Genomic DNA, 15,374 nt, shown 5'->3' with positions numbered 1-15,374 from the left:
AACGCTCCACAACAAATTTGGTTCAATTCTAACAAGTATAAGACTCCGCAGATCCTTTAAAATTTTTAATTTATTAGGGCAAATTAACCAAAAAAATTCAAATTTTTCTGTCATCCCCATGAAATAGTTAATCTGTCTTCAAATACGATGCAAAACAAATTTGACTAAATTCCAACTAGTAGAAGCGGAGTTATTCGAGTCCTTTGTTGATAATTCTCAGATTATCCACAAATCAAGGAGAAAAGGTTTATCAAAAAGATATAGATACTAACCGGGACTTGAAGCATTTGAAACACAATGTTAAGGAGAATTAATATCCCATCATCTTTATTTCTACCAATGGCATTGGAGAAATCTGTCATATTCTTTTCAATTTGCGCGATCAAATATTGAGTGGAATCCACATTGTTGCCTAAAATGCTGTAAAATAATGCAAAATACCATGATCGTTCCGCACAGGTTACACAATTAGTTTATGAGCTTACTGAATAGCAGAAGCTGGGTTTTTATAGAGTCCCACGAGCATAGTGGCATGAACAAAGAGCTGTAAAACTGAGACTGCCTGAGGTGATAGACGATCCTGGGGTTGCTGTAAATTTTTCTGGTCGGTTATCAGCATGTATCCGGCCTGTGAAGTCTCCTTAATGCCTTCGACTCGCTGGTTTCCCACTTCCAGTTTGTATGAAATGCCTCCGATGACTGCACTGCAGTCCGGACACTTTGATTTTTCTCGAGGTTTAGTGCAATTGTTGATAGTATAGAAATGACCGTTTGGACACTGATACATCGCATCCCTGCCATTTTCCAATCGAAGTGATTCAGGCATTGAAAAATAGAATGAAACGGGCATTGCAGGCCAGAACTTGTCTTGTACTTGCTGTGGATCTGTCATCAACAGCTTGAAATTAGCCAAGAGATCTCTGTCAGTTTGAAGTACGCTATGAATCAAAAGAAGGAGATGCTTCATGTTGAATGCGTGCTGTTGGGATCCTTTTAATGCATTTGTAATCAGCGGCCAAATATCTGATACCACCCACATCATAGAATCAAACGTATTTTTCATATTCTCAGATTTGCCAGCAAAATACGTTGAATACACATCTTCGCACTTATTGTTTTCCGCAATCCAAGTGGTGACTGCCAGCATTTGCAACAACGACTCTGTTGAAAGATCATCGTCAAATTCAGCAAACCATACTTTCGCAGCTTTTTCGTGGTCCGCAATTGCAATTTTTTGCATTCGGGATCGTAATTCAGAGTAGGTGTCTCCAAGTGAGGAAAACAAGTCCAAGATTTTCAGTTGTTGTTCTTCACGTAACTTTTCAGGCGTCAAACGCTGAAATAGAAAAATATTTATCAATGAGGGTCATAATTTGAATAGGATAAAATTACCATACCTGCATATGCGTGCTCTTGACTAATATGTCAGAAAACCAGCCCATTCCGTACAAGCGACATCCGGTTTTTACAATGAATTCCATTATCAACTGATTCTTTGTTGCCATGATGTTACCCCTCACGTTGTACAATAGAGAATCAAATATGGCCTTATCATTCTCATCCATTTTATCACCGTCACAATCAGTGAGTGCTTTCACAAAAGTTACGATTGAACAGCGAACTGCAGCCAACATCTTCAAATATTCCACAGACATGTTTGGAGGATTGTCACCGAAGGTCTTCATAAACACTAACAGGTGTCTTTCTGCAGATTGGAGAGATTCTATGGTCGATTCAAGTCTTTCCAGTTTGTGAATCCGTTCGAAATGAAGCAGAGTCGCCATAAAAACTTCAATTTCAATCTCATCTTTCAATATTTCGTCGATGATCTTCTCTGTCTCAGCCTCATCATGATTCCACAAAATTGAAACTATACTACTACGAGTAGCTTGGTTGAGTTTCAAACCGGAGGCCTCCAGCTCACCTTTTTTCTCATCAATTTTAGCTTTCATTAGAAGTTCTTCAAAAATCAGTCTTATGGGACAGCTGGCGTCTGATTGCTTTGATCTACGTCTAGCATCTCGGAAAACAAACTGCGACAAATATTCCAGGAATAAGCTAGTGCAGCTCTGCTGAAATTTCAAAACCTCCGCTTTTTGATTAGGGTTAAGATCAGTTGGTGTCGGATTGAAGTCATCTGGCAGAGCCATAGAGCATGAAAAGCATTTTTTTGATTCTTGCTGGGACATGAGATGCCTTTCCAAGCATCCAACACAAAAATAATGCCTGCACTTAAGAACGATGGGTCGATTGCAGTCTCTCCTGCAAAGCCGACATATTTTATTTCCCCACGATATCACAAGCCTGAGTTGAACCTCTTCAACATATTTCCGAAGAACATTGCAGACAATGCGCAAGAATTGTTGGCCGTCGATATTTGATCTACTTGCTGCTCTGAAGAGTGACTTCGCCTGAGATGAAATAACTCCAATGTAGTTTTTGAATCTTTCCTGATCAGACATGTCGGGAAGCAGCTGAAGTAGAAGTAAGTCAAGAATTACAATTGGATTCCACTTTTTCTGAATAGCTGCTTTCTCTTGATCATCATCAATAAGATTAATGGCCTTATCTAATATCGGATGTAGGTTTTCTGTGAAATTCATCCACTCGATGCAAGACTCAGGGTCTTTAATTTCTAGTGCCAACTTTTCGCCTTCTTTAAGCATATGAAACACAGCCTCTCGATATATCTTGTGAGTCTCACCATTGGTTGACGATTGCAACCACTTTTCAAGTTTTTCAGTGATCGGTTGATGCAGCTGCAGAGCAGCATCAACTATCATGATTTCCCTTTGATATTCCTTTGTAACGATATACATCAACATAAACGTATCTTCCTGAACGTCATTCTGCAGCTTCATTCCTTTTGACATTTCCTGTGCCATTTTCACAACAAAAGTTGCCAGAAATTTTGTTGTTTCTTGGTGAGTAGAGAGACCAACCAAAAGCAGTTCGGCACCAAATGCGACAATATAATCAACGGATAAAGAAGCCGTCAGGAGCTGTCTGCTCAAACCAGCGTGATTCTCTCTAAATACAGTGCAGCAGATCTTCTTTCGGCGTTCCCTGTCTTCCCTGGCTATTTTTATTGCACCTTTCCACACATTGTTAAATGTTTTGAGGATGAGAAATCCGAAAGGTATTCTGATGCCATCTCCTGTGACATTCAGCCATTTCTTTGAAGGTATGGTGAATTCATTGGATCCTTTAACATGTTTCCACTTGACCTTGCATTCAGAGAACAGATTGAGCCACAAGTCATGAATAGGTTCGTTCAAGTGATCGTTTTTAGTTATAAGATCGAGGTTATTCTCCCTGTCAATGACACTGAGTATATACGCCAGAAGAAGTGACACATGTCTTCTTAAACATAGCCACAAGGTTTTCGAAAATGTACCGCCTTCTTGTAACCTTTCCAGGGAACATGCCTCTTTTTGAACCCAATTCTCCATCCTTAAGGTGTCGTCGTTATCTTGTTCCTCAAAAATGTGGATCATCTTTTTGGTCAATATTTCCATGAATTTTTTCCCTTCTATTTCATTCCGAGTCAACTTGGATAACAGTCCAATCCTTTCAATATCACGCTTACCGTCTTTTTCTGTGTTTTTGACTTTGGTCATTGCTTCACAGATGCAGTCTTTGAATAGAGTTGGAAGATCAATGACGTGATGAACATGCTCCTTATCATTTCCGCATGAGCTCAGACTATTTTCAAGAATATATGCTATTGAGCTATCTTGCAGTTCTTTTGAATTCTTCAAGCTGCGACTTGTAGTCCTCAACTCATCAACATAGATGATTTCACAATCATTGTTATGCTGCAATGTGAGCATCATTTTCTCTGATGCATCGTTGGATGTTTTCAGTCCACGTTCGGTAGAAAGCAACATCGCAATAACAGTCTTTGTGTTGAACTCAGTATGACAAAGCATGTTCCTGAGGACATATCTAGCACACGCTATGAGTTGAACATGTTTGTGTGATTGAGGACATTGGATAAGCAACACTCCAGCGGCGGCTTCATTTATTCTACTTTCACTGTTGAATTTGAAGAAGTCTTGTAATTTCTTGGAATACTCCTGCTCTGTTTGGAATTGCTGCAAAGACAACAACATGACTGTGTCTTCCCCAGTACCAATCTGTTTCTCCAGCTCACGGCGATCTGAATCAGAAAGGATATTGGAAAATGTTGTAATTTCCAACAGTGTCGGGACGTTCCTATCAGCAGATTTCAATTTTTCTTTCAGCAAGGTGGACAGGTTTCCGTGGCTTTGTTGGTTAATATATTTGTTCAAAAGTAGAGTGCCTTCACCGCCCAACACTGACTTCGGCAATCTGAAAACAGCATCTATAGTTGCGGATTGGAGAAGCCTGAGCTTAACATGTTCGGCTTGATCTTCATTTTCACATCTAGATTGTGAAATAATCACAGAACTGACAGAGTCATTATTATGCCCAAGAAATGCATTGGAAACTTTGAATGGTGAGCCTGGAATGTGTGAAAATTGATTGGTCCATTCGTTAATGTAATTTGATAGCGGTATTTGGCGACTATTCAGTAAGCTTTCAGATGTCAAATGATGTTTTTCAAGGCGATTGATCAATGGAATTGGATATTCATTGTACACTTTGTCCTTCAATTCAATGACGATCAGTCGGAAACCGGCAGTAACTTTGCATTTGATCCTGTGACCTCCAAGTGCAACATCCACAAACCTCTCGCCACCATATGTCACATAGTGTTGATTGAGGGCATCATAAAGAGATTCACTGATGTCTGTCAAGTTGAGTAGAACAACAGTTTTACCCTGTTCCATGCACACCTTCACTCGATTGACATTTCTGCATATTTCCGTGTAAGTGTGATCATTGGGAAAGCTCGAGCCGAATATGACCTGAACGCTTTTGTCAAAGTTGGGAATGAAATTTTGCAGCAGGCTGAAGGATGAATATTGATTGGAAAGCAGGAGAAGAAATCTAGACTTGTCGTCAGTAAGATTTTTCTGAATCATTTCTTGAACGGGAATAGGCACGACTGGAAGTTGATATTTTAGTTGCTTGTAGAAAGCCTCGATTGCTGTACCATTAGCGCCGCTGAAATTTCTCTGGATTGCTTTCGTTAATATATCAAAATCCACAATGTCTCTACTGCTGATGGAGGTATGAAGCATTTTCATCAAACTGTAATAATCTCTCAGTCCAAAATATTCTCTCCTTTGCTCTTTGTACACCGTTGTGTATGCTTTTGTTAAGGATCGTATCGTGCCATTGTGGTGGTTATGACCATTTCCAAAAATGGCTTTTGCAGTGTCAAATAAATCTTGTTCAGATGGTTTGCCTCTGGTCACGAAAATTCCTCGATTCATCTTTGCTGGGTCAAGTGACCAATTCGAGATGCCAATAAACGCAACCTTTCTCTTCGGATCAAATTCGGTCAGTGTACCATTTACTGTGCTTCCACATTCAAGGAGTGGATGCAAAACCTATGAAAGAAAAAAGTATGTTGTTGGTCCACATGAAAAATCACCGTGTGGTGGTTCATTACTTTAGTAGTAGCCACAGCTAAGTCGTTAGAGCACAGGTGTCGCAATCTGCAGGCCCAAATTCAAATCACATTGGAGAGTGTTTCCTTATGTCCCAACTATTGGCGATTAAAATCTATTGAAGAGCTGTCTCAACCAAGTAATAGGAGTGGGATTACAGCAGGGAGGGCATCAGGTGAAAAACTATGCTGAAATGTACTATACGAAACTACAAATCTGTTCACAGATCCACTGTGGCAATCCCTACTTGGAAAAGTCAAAAACAAAGGAGAATCTGTATCATGAGAATGCGATACAAGGAAGAGATACGAATAAGTCGAAACAACTTGGAGTGGTCTTTTGATCAGACACCACTTTTAGTTCAGAGCATGAAAAGAAGAGACACACCCATCGAATGAAAAGTAATAGGAGGTAACATAAAATACTGGTGATGAAGTAGCATGTATTGGTAGGTGAAAACGATTTCTCAGATTGTGGTCCCGTAAATCTCGAGCAATGACGGCAAACTTCATATTGGGTAAGGACGTTCGAGTGTTGAACTGATACGTATTGGATGAATGATTACAACAGAGGTTTAGGCATGTAAATCGAGTTTGTCACTCTGAGATAGAATTGAATCAGAGGTTCCGACTCGATAACCTTGTCTTTGCATTTCTCTCGTCCAAGTACCCTCGCGGCACAGAAAAAAAATAAACTGTCTTACTTTATTGGCAATTTATTTCAGTTTTCGATTGAGCACAAATTCCTACTTTCCACTCCCACTTTAATATTCATCTGGCCAGGGATATATATCCCTGCTTCTGGCAGACCTACAATGGTGCGGACACAACCAAATTGAACGACCCACTGTGTTTGGGTTACGTCATTCTCTCCAGTTGACCAAAGGTAATTTTGGCAATATTTAGACTGGCTTGAATTGTGACATCTGGAACAACGATGCCACAGCTCAGGAGCAAGCTAGCAGCGGCGCAAACCACAAACAGCCACAAAGGCATTGCCCAATGTTGTGCCGCTGACTGATCATTCTCACTCCCACTCTTGTCGCGCCGCTGATAACTTGCTCCTGAGCTGCGGAATCGTTATTCTAGACGTCATTATTACATCACAATGCCAAACTCCGTAAAAATTGAAAGTTCGTGGGCTTATTTTTTGGGAGGGGGGGGGGGGGGGGTTGTAATCAATACTGCGGCAGCTATCGAAAGATACCCATTTAATCAAATTTTGTGCTTGGCAAGTGAGTCCAAATATTGTCGAATGACGTATCCCAAACGCAGTGACTCGTTCGAGTTGGCTGTGTCTGCTCCATTTTAGGGTACTATCCTAATATATTCTAGATGGAAGGTATTCATTGATACATTTTCCACATCACAGTATATCATAATTATTTTGGAAAGAAAGGGGAAATAGATTCAGTGTCAAAACAAAACTCATGACATTTGAATTGCAGTACATATATATTCATGGAAAGAGAATATATTGAACACGCACAGTCGGACAGTTATGATGAGGTATACAGATAAGTTCCATACCTCATAGATGCATTAAGATCAGATCAGTGGAAAGTCAATTTTTTACTATTTGACGCTTCGTGTATCGTGATTCATGTTTATTTATTAGACTTCACAAGCCAAATGCCACTAAAATGAGTATTAGATATGGAAGACTACTACAAGTCGTTTCGACACCTTGCTATCTTTACATTGTATCGCAGTCTTGTGGTGTATTGAAATGAAATGATGAAATTGTTAATAATAAATCGAATTGAATTGAAGACATGGGAATGAAAAATGAATCCACATCAAGACCAAAGCAGGGATTTATTTACAGTAGATAGAACACTACAAACATGATACCTTCAAAGGCATGTTAGGCGAATCTTCAGCCAAGCCAATTTCGTCCAAAACAACCACAGCTGCATAAGTCTCAACACTCTGGTTTGCTTGTAGTTGTGAACATTGGTTGAAAATGGTTTCAATTCCAGCAGCGTCAGTGTGTGCACTACACTGATACGACACAATGTGAACCTAGATATAAGAAGGTTAAGTTTTAGTGGAAATTCACAAATGTCATCATTTACAGATAACAATGGTACACGATTTTTGCGCCAGGACTTCTTTAGGTCAATTATACCTAATTTGGGGCACTGAATACGAATCTGGCGTTATTTTTGCTCAATCACATTATGTTTTTGAGATATTATATATGTTGGATATTTCTACTTTTTCAAGTACTCAAGTAGATTTGGGCTACTTGCAGTACTTAAATGTACACCAGTGTAATAATAGCACAATCAGAACTAAGATATATCACGATAATTACTCACAAAATTTTCATTTCTCTACAAATATGGTTTTGCCTATACTTCCATCCAATGTTGCCCCCACTTACCTCCTTGAAATTTTTATACAGTTCCGAAAAAGATGACGTTCCCTGCATGTTAACCCCCAGAATTGTTTTAGCAAGTGATTTTGAACTGCCAGGTTTTCCGACAACGAACAATGGTATCCGAAGATCTGTGCAGACTGTCATGAGGAATAAGTTTTCTCGAAGTGCATCATTGCATGCAATGTCAGCATCCATTTTCAAATCCTGTGTGAAAACAGTTTGGCAGACGGTGATTTCATGATTAATCTCTGGTTCCGATAAAGCGTATTTTTGGCCGAGGAGATGCAATTTACTTGACAGCATGTGACGAAACGATTGCCGATCATTGAGCGACGAATGATAACAGATACCAACGGTTTGTATTAAACACTTCAGTGAAATTGGTATATCAACAAGCTTTGCGTTTCTTTCCAGGTGCCAGTGTGCTACTTTCTCAAAGATATGATCTTTGTGATCATAGAACCATTTAAACGTTTTCAAAGATCTTTCAACGTCACGCAAGCTCACATACCTACATTCCTCTTCTTGCTTTTCTCGTATATAGCACTGACAGTGGAATAAGATGCTATTTAGAAGATCTCCATCTGATATATCCAACTTCAATTTTTTTATGGTATGATTTGTCATTTGCCTGATATATATTTCTTCCGCTGATTTTCTCAACTGCCCAAAGTCCCACACAAATGGTTGCAGACTAGGAGGTAGAGCAACAACTCTGTAAACTAAACGTCTCATCGGAACGCCGTCAAGATGCTCGGTTTCACTTGTTTTGATATTATATCCAAGCCCGGACTCTTCAAGTTTTTTAACAGCTTCATCCGATAATTTTTTGTAAGGGTTACATGCCGCCACGATTTGAAGGTGTGAATCTTTAAAATCTCTGCCGTCGATTGTCATGTCACAAACAACTTCTTTGATGGCATATATCGCTCTGGTGGTGTTTGCTTCATCAAAAAACAATATGGTATCAACATTTGGGTCAAGGTGTTGGGAGATTTCTACTTTTTCATTGGTCTTGTTCACTGCTTTTTCATTGGTCTTGTTCTCTGCTTTTTCGTTGGCCTTGTTCACTGCTGTTTCATTGGCCTTTTTCACTGCTTCTTCAACATTCCTGTGAATGTCAGCTGAAGTGATACCTCCATGAACTTTCAAAGTCACCATACCATGTGAAGCAGCCTTGCCTGGGCCTTGTTTCAACTTGCTCATAAATTCAATCATGCGCGTTTTCCCACAACCTGTCTCTCCCATTACAATAACAGGCATCTGACAGCGAAGTCGCATGTACAGAGCAAGTATTTTAAGAACATTATCAGTTGTAAGCTCATAGGTTTCATCTGGATCGAATACTTTTTCTTGTCTTTTCTTGGGAGTTTCATGAACATTGTCAGTGGTAGGCTTATTGGTTTTATCTGCACTGACTTTTTCTTGTCCTGTGCTATGATCAATGACAGTTGCTATATTCATGAATTGACACAATACTGCAAGCTTTTCTTCTCGATTATATGAATCAAAGTTTTTGCCAATGGGAACACCTTGTGTCTTCAATAAACGCAACAAACCTCTGGAAATAATATTTTTCTTCTCCACAGAGCCGTCTACTTTCAATAGATCACCATTTTTATTAATATTGACATTGAGAAATGTCATTGAACATTGGTCTTCATTGAAGAACACGAACGGGTGAGGTTCGTCTTCCCATTTCCGTCTGTTAGCATAACTTTTGAAAGCATCATTTTCATCTTTCATGCTTTCGTCAGACATGTTCAGTGACGGCGTGGTTAAATCTTGTGCCATTTTTATCATGAAGTGAATGGCGAAAGATTTCAATCCCTTGAATTCGATGCTGTCATCCGAGCCTTTAGATTCAATTTTTTGGAAAAAAATTGAGTCCTCGCAATTCTTCAATTGGAAGCTAAGGAAGGTGCAGAAGTATTTAAGCTGTGCCCATGAGGGGCTCGTCATGCCACAGTGTTTCAAAAGAATTTCCAAGCATTCCTTTTCATTTCCCTGGGGGTGAGTGTATGTGAACTGATCCAAGTCGCTGTTGGTAGAGTATTTGTGTAGGTACTGATATGGACGTTGAAAAACATCAGAATTAAATTCCTTGTGGTCCATTAAGACACATTGAGAAGTTGAATCGTTTTTGTAGCATTCCAAAACTTCTTTTGGTGAAAGGCACTCAATCTGAGGCATCAGGCTTAATACGCTGTTCTGCCGGAGCTGAAAGAGATATCATATTAATCTCATAAATCCAATACACTTCATCAATACCTACCAATTCTGATTGGTTCATCTCAATGGCATAGAAGTGCTGGCTGTTGTGACGCCAAATCCTCCCTTGACTGTCTTCTATGCTTCTTAGTATGAACAAGTTGAACGCAAACTCTTCGAGCCCATGCTGAACCTACATGATTAATGACAAGACCACGAACGTTTTGAAAAATACAGAGAAAGAATAACTGTTATTGATGAATTACAGAGTGAAGTTCATTTAAACAAGACAATCAGTCAAAATCAAAACTACAACTCAATTTAGAGGATGCAACAAACTTGGAACTGAGCTCCCATCTTATCACAACAGCTTGTGCGTATGGAGGTATCTTTGCATAATTACATCATCAAAGACTTGACTCACCACAATACCGATTTATACAACTTACAATATTTTTTTACTATGATAAACGCTTTATGGATAGTCTGGACTCGTGAGCTTTGTCATTCATGTACATATCTCGAACTGCTCAGATATTCCTGGGCATGACAACTCAGAATGTTCAAAACTGAAGAGTATACATTAGGGTTGTTCAATAATAACTTTTTTTCCCAAAATTTCACTTGGCTAGTGATAAAATAGTTAGGTTGCCCACAAAAACGCTACTCGTCAAATGTGGGTCAGTTCCGACCAGAAGAAACCATACAATCTTAAATCGAAATTGCGACCATTTTTTTAAATTAATAGTATTTATGGTGGAAAACTTCGACATCGTGTTCCAGGCATCTCTGAAGGGAGAGTGATGCCTTTTTCACGCGTAAACAAATACATTTTGATAAAGCCTGTGTTAGAGTTTGGATAATGACATTGCTAATTAATGAAGAATGAATTGCACTGATTAGCTGGAACTACATTAAAAGAGCCCCGTGAAAACGACTGTGAATTGCAAATAGAATACTTTCAACACTGAAATCCAAGACTATAAAGAGAAAATATATTGCCAGACAGGTGAAGAAAAGTAAAATATATTTCCCAGTTTATAGGCGATATCTTTTGTCGGACCAATGTGAATTTCACGTAATCAGAGCAAATAAACTTGTAAATGTTGTCTTCACAACGAATTATGATGCTTGTTTTTCTGATATCCAGCGAGAGAGTGTTGAAATTCCTCAGACAAGCAAACTGCCACTTGCAAGGCACTTTGTCGACTTTCAGAGATGCCACATCATCTGCCAGGTTTTATATTAAGGAACTCAAGTATCTCGTGATTGGATGTTCAAGGAATCTCATGTCATTGTTGGGTTGATAACGATGAAAGATCTTACTCCCATTGAATGATCTCATTCACTTCAGTAAAATGTTGTCTCATGTTTCGGTATTTGAGACGATGACCCCTTCGATACGCCATGCTGATCTCACTGTGCAACGTTTGCATACATTTGGCTTCCTTAGCTTGATTCTAACCTTTTTCTGATTCCAAATTAGCAGCAGCATAGTGTCCTATATGGTGTGGACACAAGCAAATCTCACGGCTCATTGCGATTGGTCTACGTTACATCTTCCACTTGTCTAAAGACAATTTGACGGTAATTTTTGACCAGTTTATCGATCGCGATCCAACCGACAAAATCGCAATCTACCGCAGTACTGATTGCGAAAATATAGATTTTATTCTGCTCGTAGTCCTGGAAACCCCAAAAATCAACCGCGAATGTTGCATTATAATGGAGTTTGATACTGTGCCGTCTGGGAGCAGGCGAGGAGCAGCGCAAACCGCGAGCTTATTGGCCATTGTTGCGCAACCATAGCGCGTGCGACTCATTGATTCGTCGTTGACTAGTTCAAATGGCGTTCGTTGATGGTCGTGAATATTGGCACACAGAGCTCGTGTGACCCGTGGAGAGAGATGTCATATTTGTTGTTGCGTTGCTGTTGAGGCATTTTCTGTTATCATCTTTTAAATATACTTCGCATATCACCATCGTATTCAAGAGACTATCTTGGTGTCGGTGACTCATTTCCAGGAAATGTCAAATTTCTTTTTCAAAATGTAACAATTTCATTATCTAAACTTTACCAGATGCGGTTATCAAGATGAAAACCCGCTAAAAAAGCATCACTTTCCCATGACCGAAATTTCAATTCAAGATTGCACAGCTCGGAATTGACCTAAATTTGATGTGTAGGGTTTTTTTTTTGGCAACCTGACAATTTTATCAGTAAGCAAGTGAATATTTTTGAACAACCCTATATAGTATACATGGAGTGGTGGGATCCAGCCACTACCTTTGAGTCACCAGTCATTTTGAGTCATTGCAGATTTTGACTCAAGTCAAGTCAAGCCAAGTCAATCGATTTTTCGAAGGTGACTCGAGTCAAGTCAAGTCAATCGATTTTTGGCGGTAAGTCGAGTCAAGTCAAGTCACGAATCAAGTCAAAATTCAAGTCAAGTTTCCTTTTCGAAGTATGAGGCATGCTTGCGTCATTGCATTTTGCTAGCTGTCTGAAACACAGATTGAGTGGGTATTGATTCTGAACCGATGAACAAAGAAGCTGCTCTATTGCTCACATATACGTAGAAATGCTAAACTCCGTAATTAATTACATATCCTCAGTTTTTAATTAGCAGCCAAAATAGAGCATAGAGAAACGAATTAAGATGCAATACATTACCCATTTACAAATTGATATGATACAATTCGAGCCTGCGCCAATGGTTCAGGACTATATAAACTATATTCGAATTCAATTTCAATAAAACAAGAGGTTTGGTTAAGGTAAGAACAGAGTACAGAAATAGACATTTTGCCATTAAATTACTCTACTATACTAGTTTACGACAGGGTAAGCTGTATACTTCGATCACTTCATTTGCGGTCAATTTATTTGTGAGAGAACAATGGAGGCTCAGTAAAACACACGATCATTTAATGATTGGTTGCTTTCACGGGTTACGCCAGCGTTTTGCGAACAATCCGACCATATGCAAGATAAAGTGATTTTATTGACATCGATTGCTTGATGACTTGAAATTGACTCTTGAATTTCGCTCTGAGTCACGAGACAATCCATATTTCTGATACGCCGAGTCAAGTCAAGTCATTTTAGCAAAGTGACTCGAGTCAAGTCATTTAGCAAACAGACTCGAGTCAAGTTAAGTCATACGAAAAAGTCGACTCGAGGTCAAGTCATGACTTGAGTCATCCCAACACTGTATGTATACATGCTATTTGACTGAGAGACAGAGAGAGAGAGAGATGACATACATTTTCCCTGCACCATCGAGATGCTTTGACGACGGAGATCCGAAACGGCCTTTATAGTAAGGTCATCTAGTCTGCACCCCCATTTTTTTTGGGCAGATATCAGTTCACTTGAGGATTCAACATTAGTTCAGAATAAATTTGTTTTTCTAAAATTCGCTCACACCCTTCCTTATAATTTCATAACATATCTCGAACAATTTGACCTAAGCATACACAAAAACCATAAATCTAAAATAAAAAAGTGTATAGGGGCCTAATGCCTCTGAAAACAAGTTTGAGAAAGTGGTAGGATTTAGTGTCATATTCCACTGCATCAGACCATATAATTATATGTAAAATGGGATACATACAGCAGCCGTTGCATCAATATGAATGAGATGAGCATCTTCATTTCGCATCCGAGGCTTTCTGTATAATCTTTTCAAAATGTGATCAATATCAATTTCCTGGTCCAACAATCGTAATATCGTAGTTGTTATGGTTTTATCCAACTTCTCAACCAGACGGCGAATGTGTAGAGATTTACCTGATGCATGAAGTCAACACAGATCAATTTTACGTACAAAAATATGTTTATACCTGAACCAGATCTCTTTGATATGACCAGTTTCACAGACGTATCATGGTTTTCATCAACTACATGTTGCTTCGCTGCCAATTTCCCACATAAATATCTTGATAGATTTTTTTCTTCAATCGGGATCTTCAACTCAACTCTGGACTAGATTAAGAAATAAAATATGGCTATAGTGTGAAATATAGCATTTAGGTTTCTCTGATTATGATTGTTTCCTTATCCCTTATCCTTTTCCCTATTCCTTACTACTTATCGAAACATAGATTAACATTCACTGGTTTTCTCAATGATATTCACTGGTAGATTTGTAAAATATTGAGGTGGATATTTGTACACTTGTTTGACATATTGCTTTGATGAACTTTGAGATAAAATTGAAGGATTACACTTCAATACACACTTTCTGACTGTCACACAATCCGGGTTGAAATGAATCAATATATAATGCTTAAAAATGCATCGGATATTGTCCAAAAGTGCCACTTACACGTTCAAAGCATGTGACAAGATAATGTTGCGGATTTGCACTGCTACACAGTAGGATCATTTGGTAATCAGCATCAAGGCAATCTTTTGTGCTTAGAACTGCAACCAATTTCTCAATAGATTCCGACACTGTGAATGTCAATTGATCAGCGCAGGTCATAACATACAATCTTTTTCCTGTAAAGATAAATGAATCCTACATAATAAGACCAAAATTTGCTACTTGTACATAACATCGGCATCGTCTACCTTCAATGGGATTTTTGCACATTGCTCGCCTCAAAAATCTCCCAACTTCATCTGTTGTTGTTTGCTGATTACACACAAGTACCTCAGATCTTGTAGGCAATGGTTCTTTCTCGTTTTTGTTATAGAGGGCCACAGTTGCCAGCAACATGTCTTGTGGTGGAAGTAAGATTAAGTTTGGTTTTCCTTTTTGCAACAAGCCATCAAAATCCCTTTTCACTTTTGGTTCTTTGACAGAAAGTCGCTCTCGTAAAATCCTCAGGAAATTTCCCAAGTGGTCAATGCTCAGGAAATCTTGCAATGTTAGTCTCTACAATTATAAAAGCAAACATTACAAAATGAAATTCTTAAAACTGAATTCCTAACAGACTTTTGTTTTGTCATTGTAGGATTCGCAAATCGCCTCAACAATACTTCCAATGTCCAACTCTTCTGTATCGAGACCTGATTGGATCTGTAGGATCAATTCATCTAGTGTTGAATGGGTTCTGTTATGAAGCAATGATAGTGGTCCTTGTGAGGAATTCAAATCGCCTCCGAAGCCTGTCGAATAAGAATCAAACTCTTGTGACATACTAACAGTAGATGTAAGAGATTTGGATGATCTATTTGACACATTGTTGAAGAATGGCACATATTCAGATTTTGATGCTTCAAAC

The 15,374-nt window shown here is 38.9% G+C and overlaps 1 protein-coding gene across 2 annotated transcripts in view; it reads right to left on the bottom strand.

The window, feature by feature from the left end:
- The window catches only part of LOC145444331 (E3 ubiquitin-protein ligase rnf213-alpha-like), a 182,860-nt gene that overhangs the window by 13,667 nt on the left and 153,819 nt on the right, over positions 1–15,374 (bottom strand). For both annotated transcript variants that reach the window (XM_080322294.1, XM_080322295.1), the window contains 11 exons: positions 15,086–15,258; positions 14,719–15,025; positions 14,471–14,646; positions 13,986–14,127; positions 13,757–13,932; positions 10,204–10,332; positions 7,932–10,148; positions 7,397–7,567; positions 1,398–5,483; positions 486–1,336; positions 273–420 (listed from right to left, as the gene is read on the bottom strand). In XM_080322294.1, the coding sequence (XP_080178420.1) occupies positions 273–420; positions 486–1,336; positions 1,398–5,483; positions 7,397–7,567; positions 7,932–10,148; positions 10,204–10,332; positions 13,757–13,932; positions 13,986–14,127; positions 14,471–14,646; positions 14,719–15,025; positions 15,086–15,258 (8,576 nt within the window). The remainder of the gene's footprint in view (positions 1–272; positions 421–485; positions 1,337–1,397; positions 5,484–7,396; positions 7,568–7,931; positions 10,149–10,203; positions 10,333–13,756; positions 13,933–13,985; positions 14,128–14,470; positions 14,647–14,718; positions 15,026–15,085; positions 15,259–15,374) is intronic.

The sequence above is a fragment of the Botryllus schlosseri genome, chromosome 8 (assembly GCF_051294905.1).
Source record: "Botryllus schlosseri isolate E-star chromosome 8, Bs_hap1, whole genome shotgun sequence".
Taxonomy (NCBI): domain Eukaryota; kingdom Metazoa; phylum Chordata; class Ascidiacea; order Stolidobranchia; family Styelidae; genus Botryllus; species Botryllus schlosseri.
The sequence above is the reverse complement of the archived record's forward strand: the minus strand, read 5'-3'. Positions and strand labels throughout refer to the sequence as shown.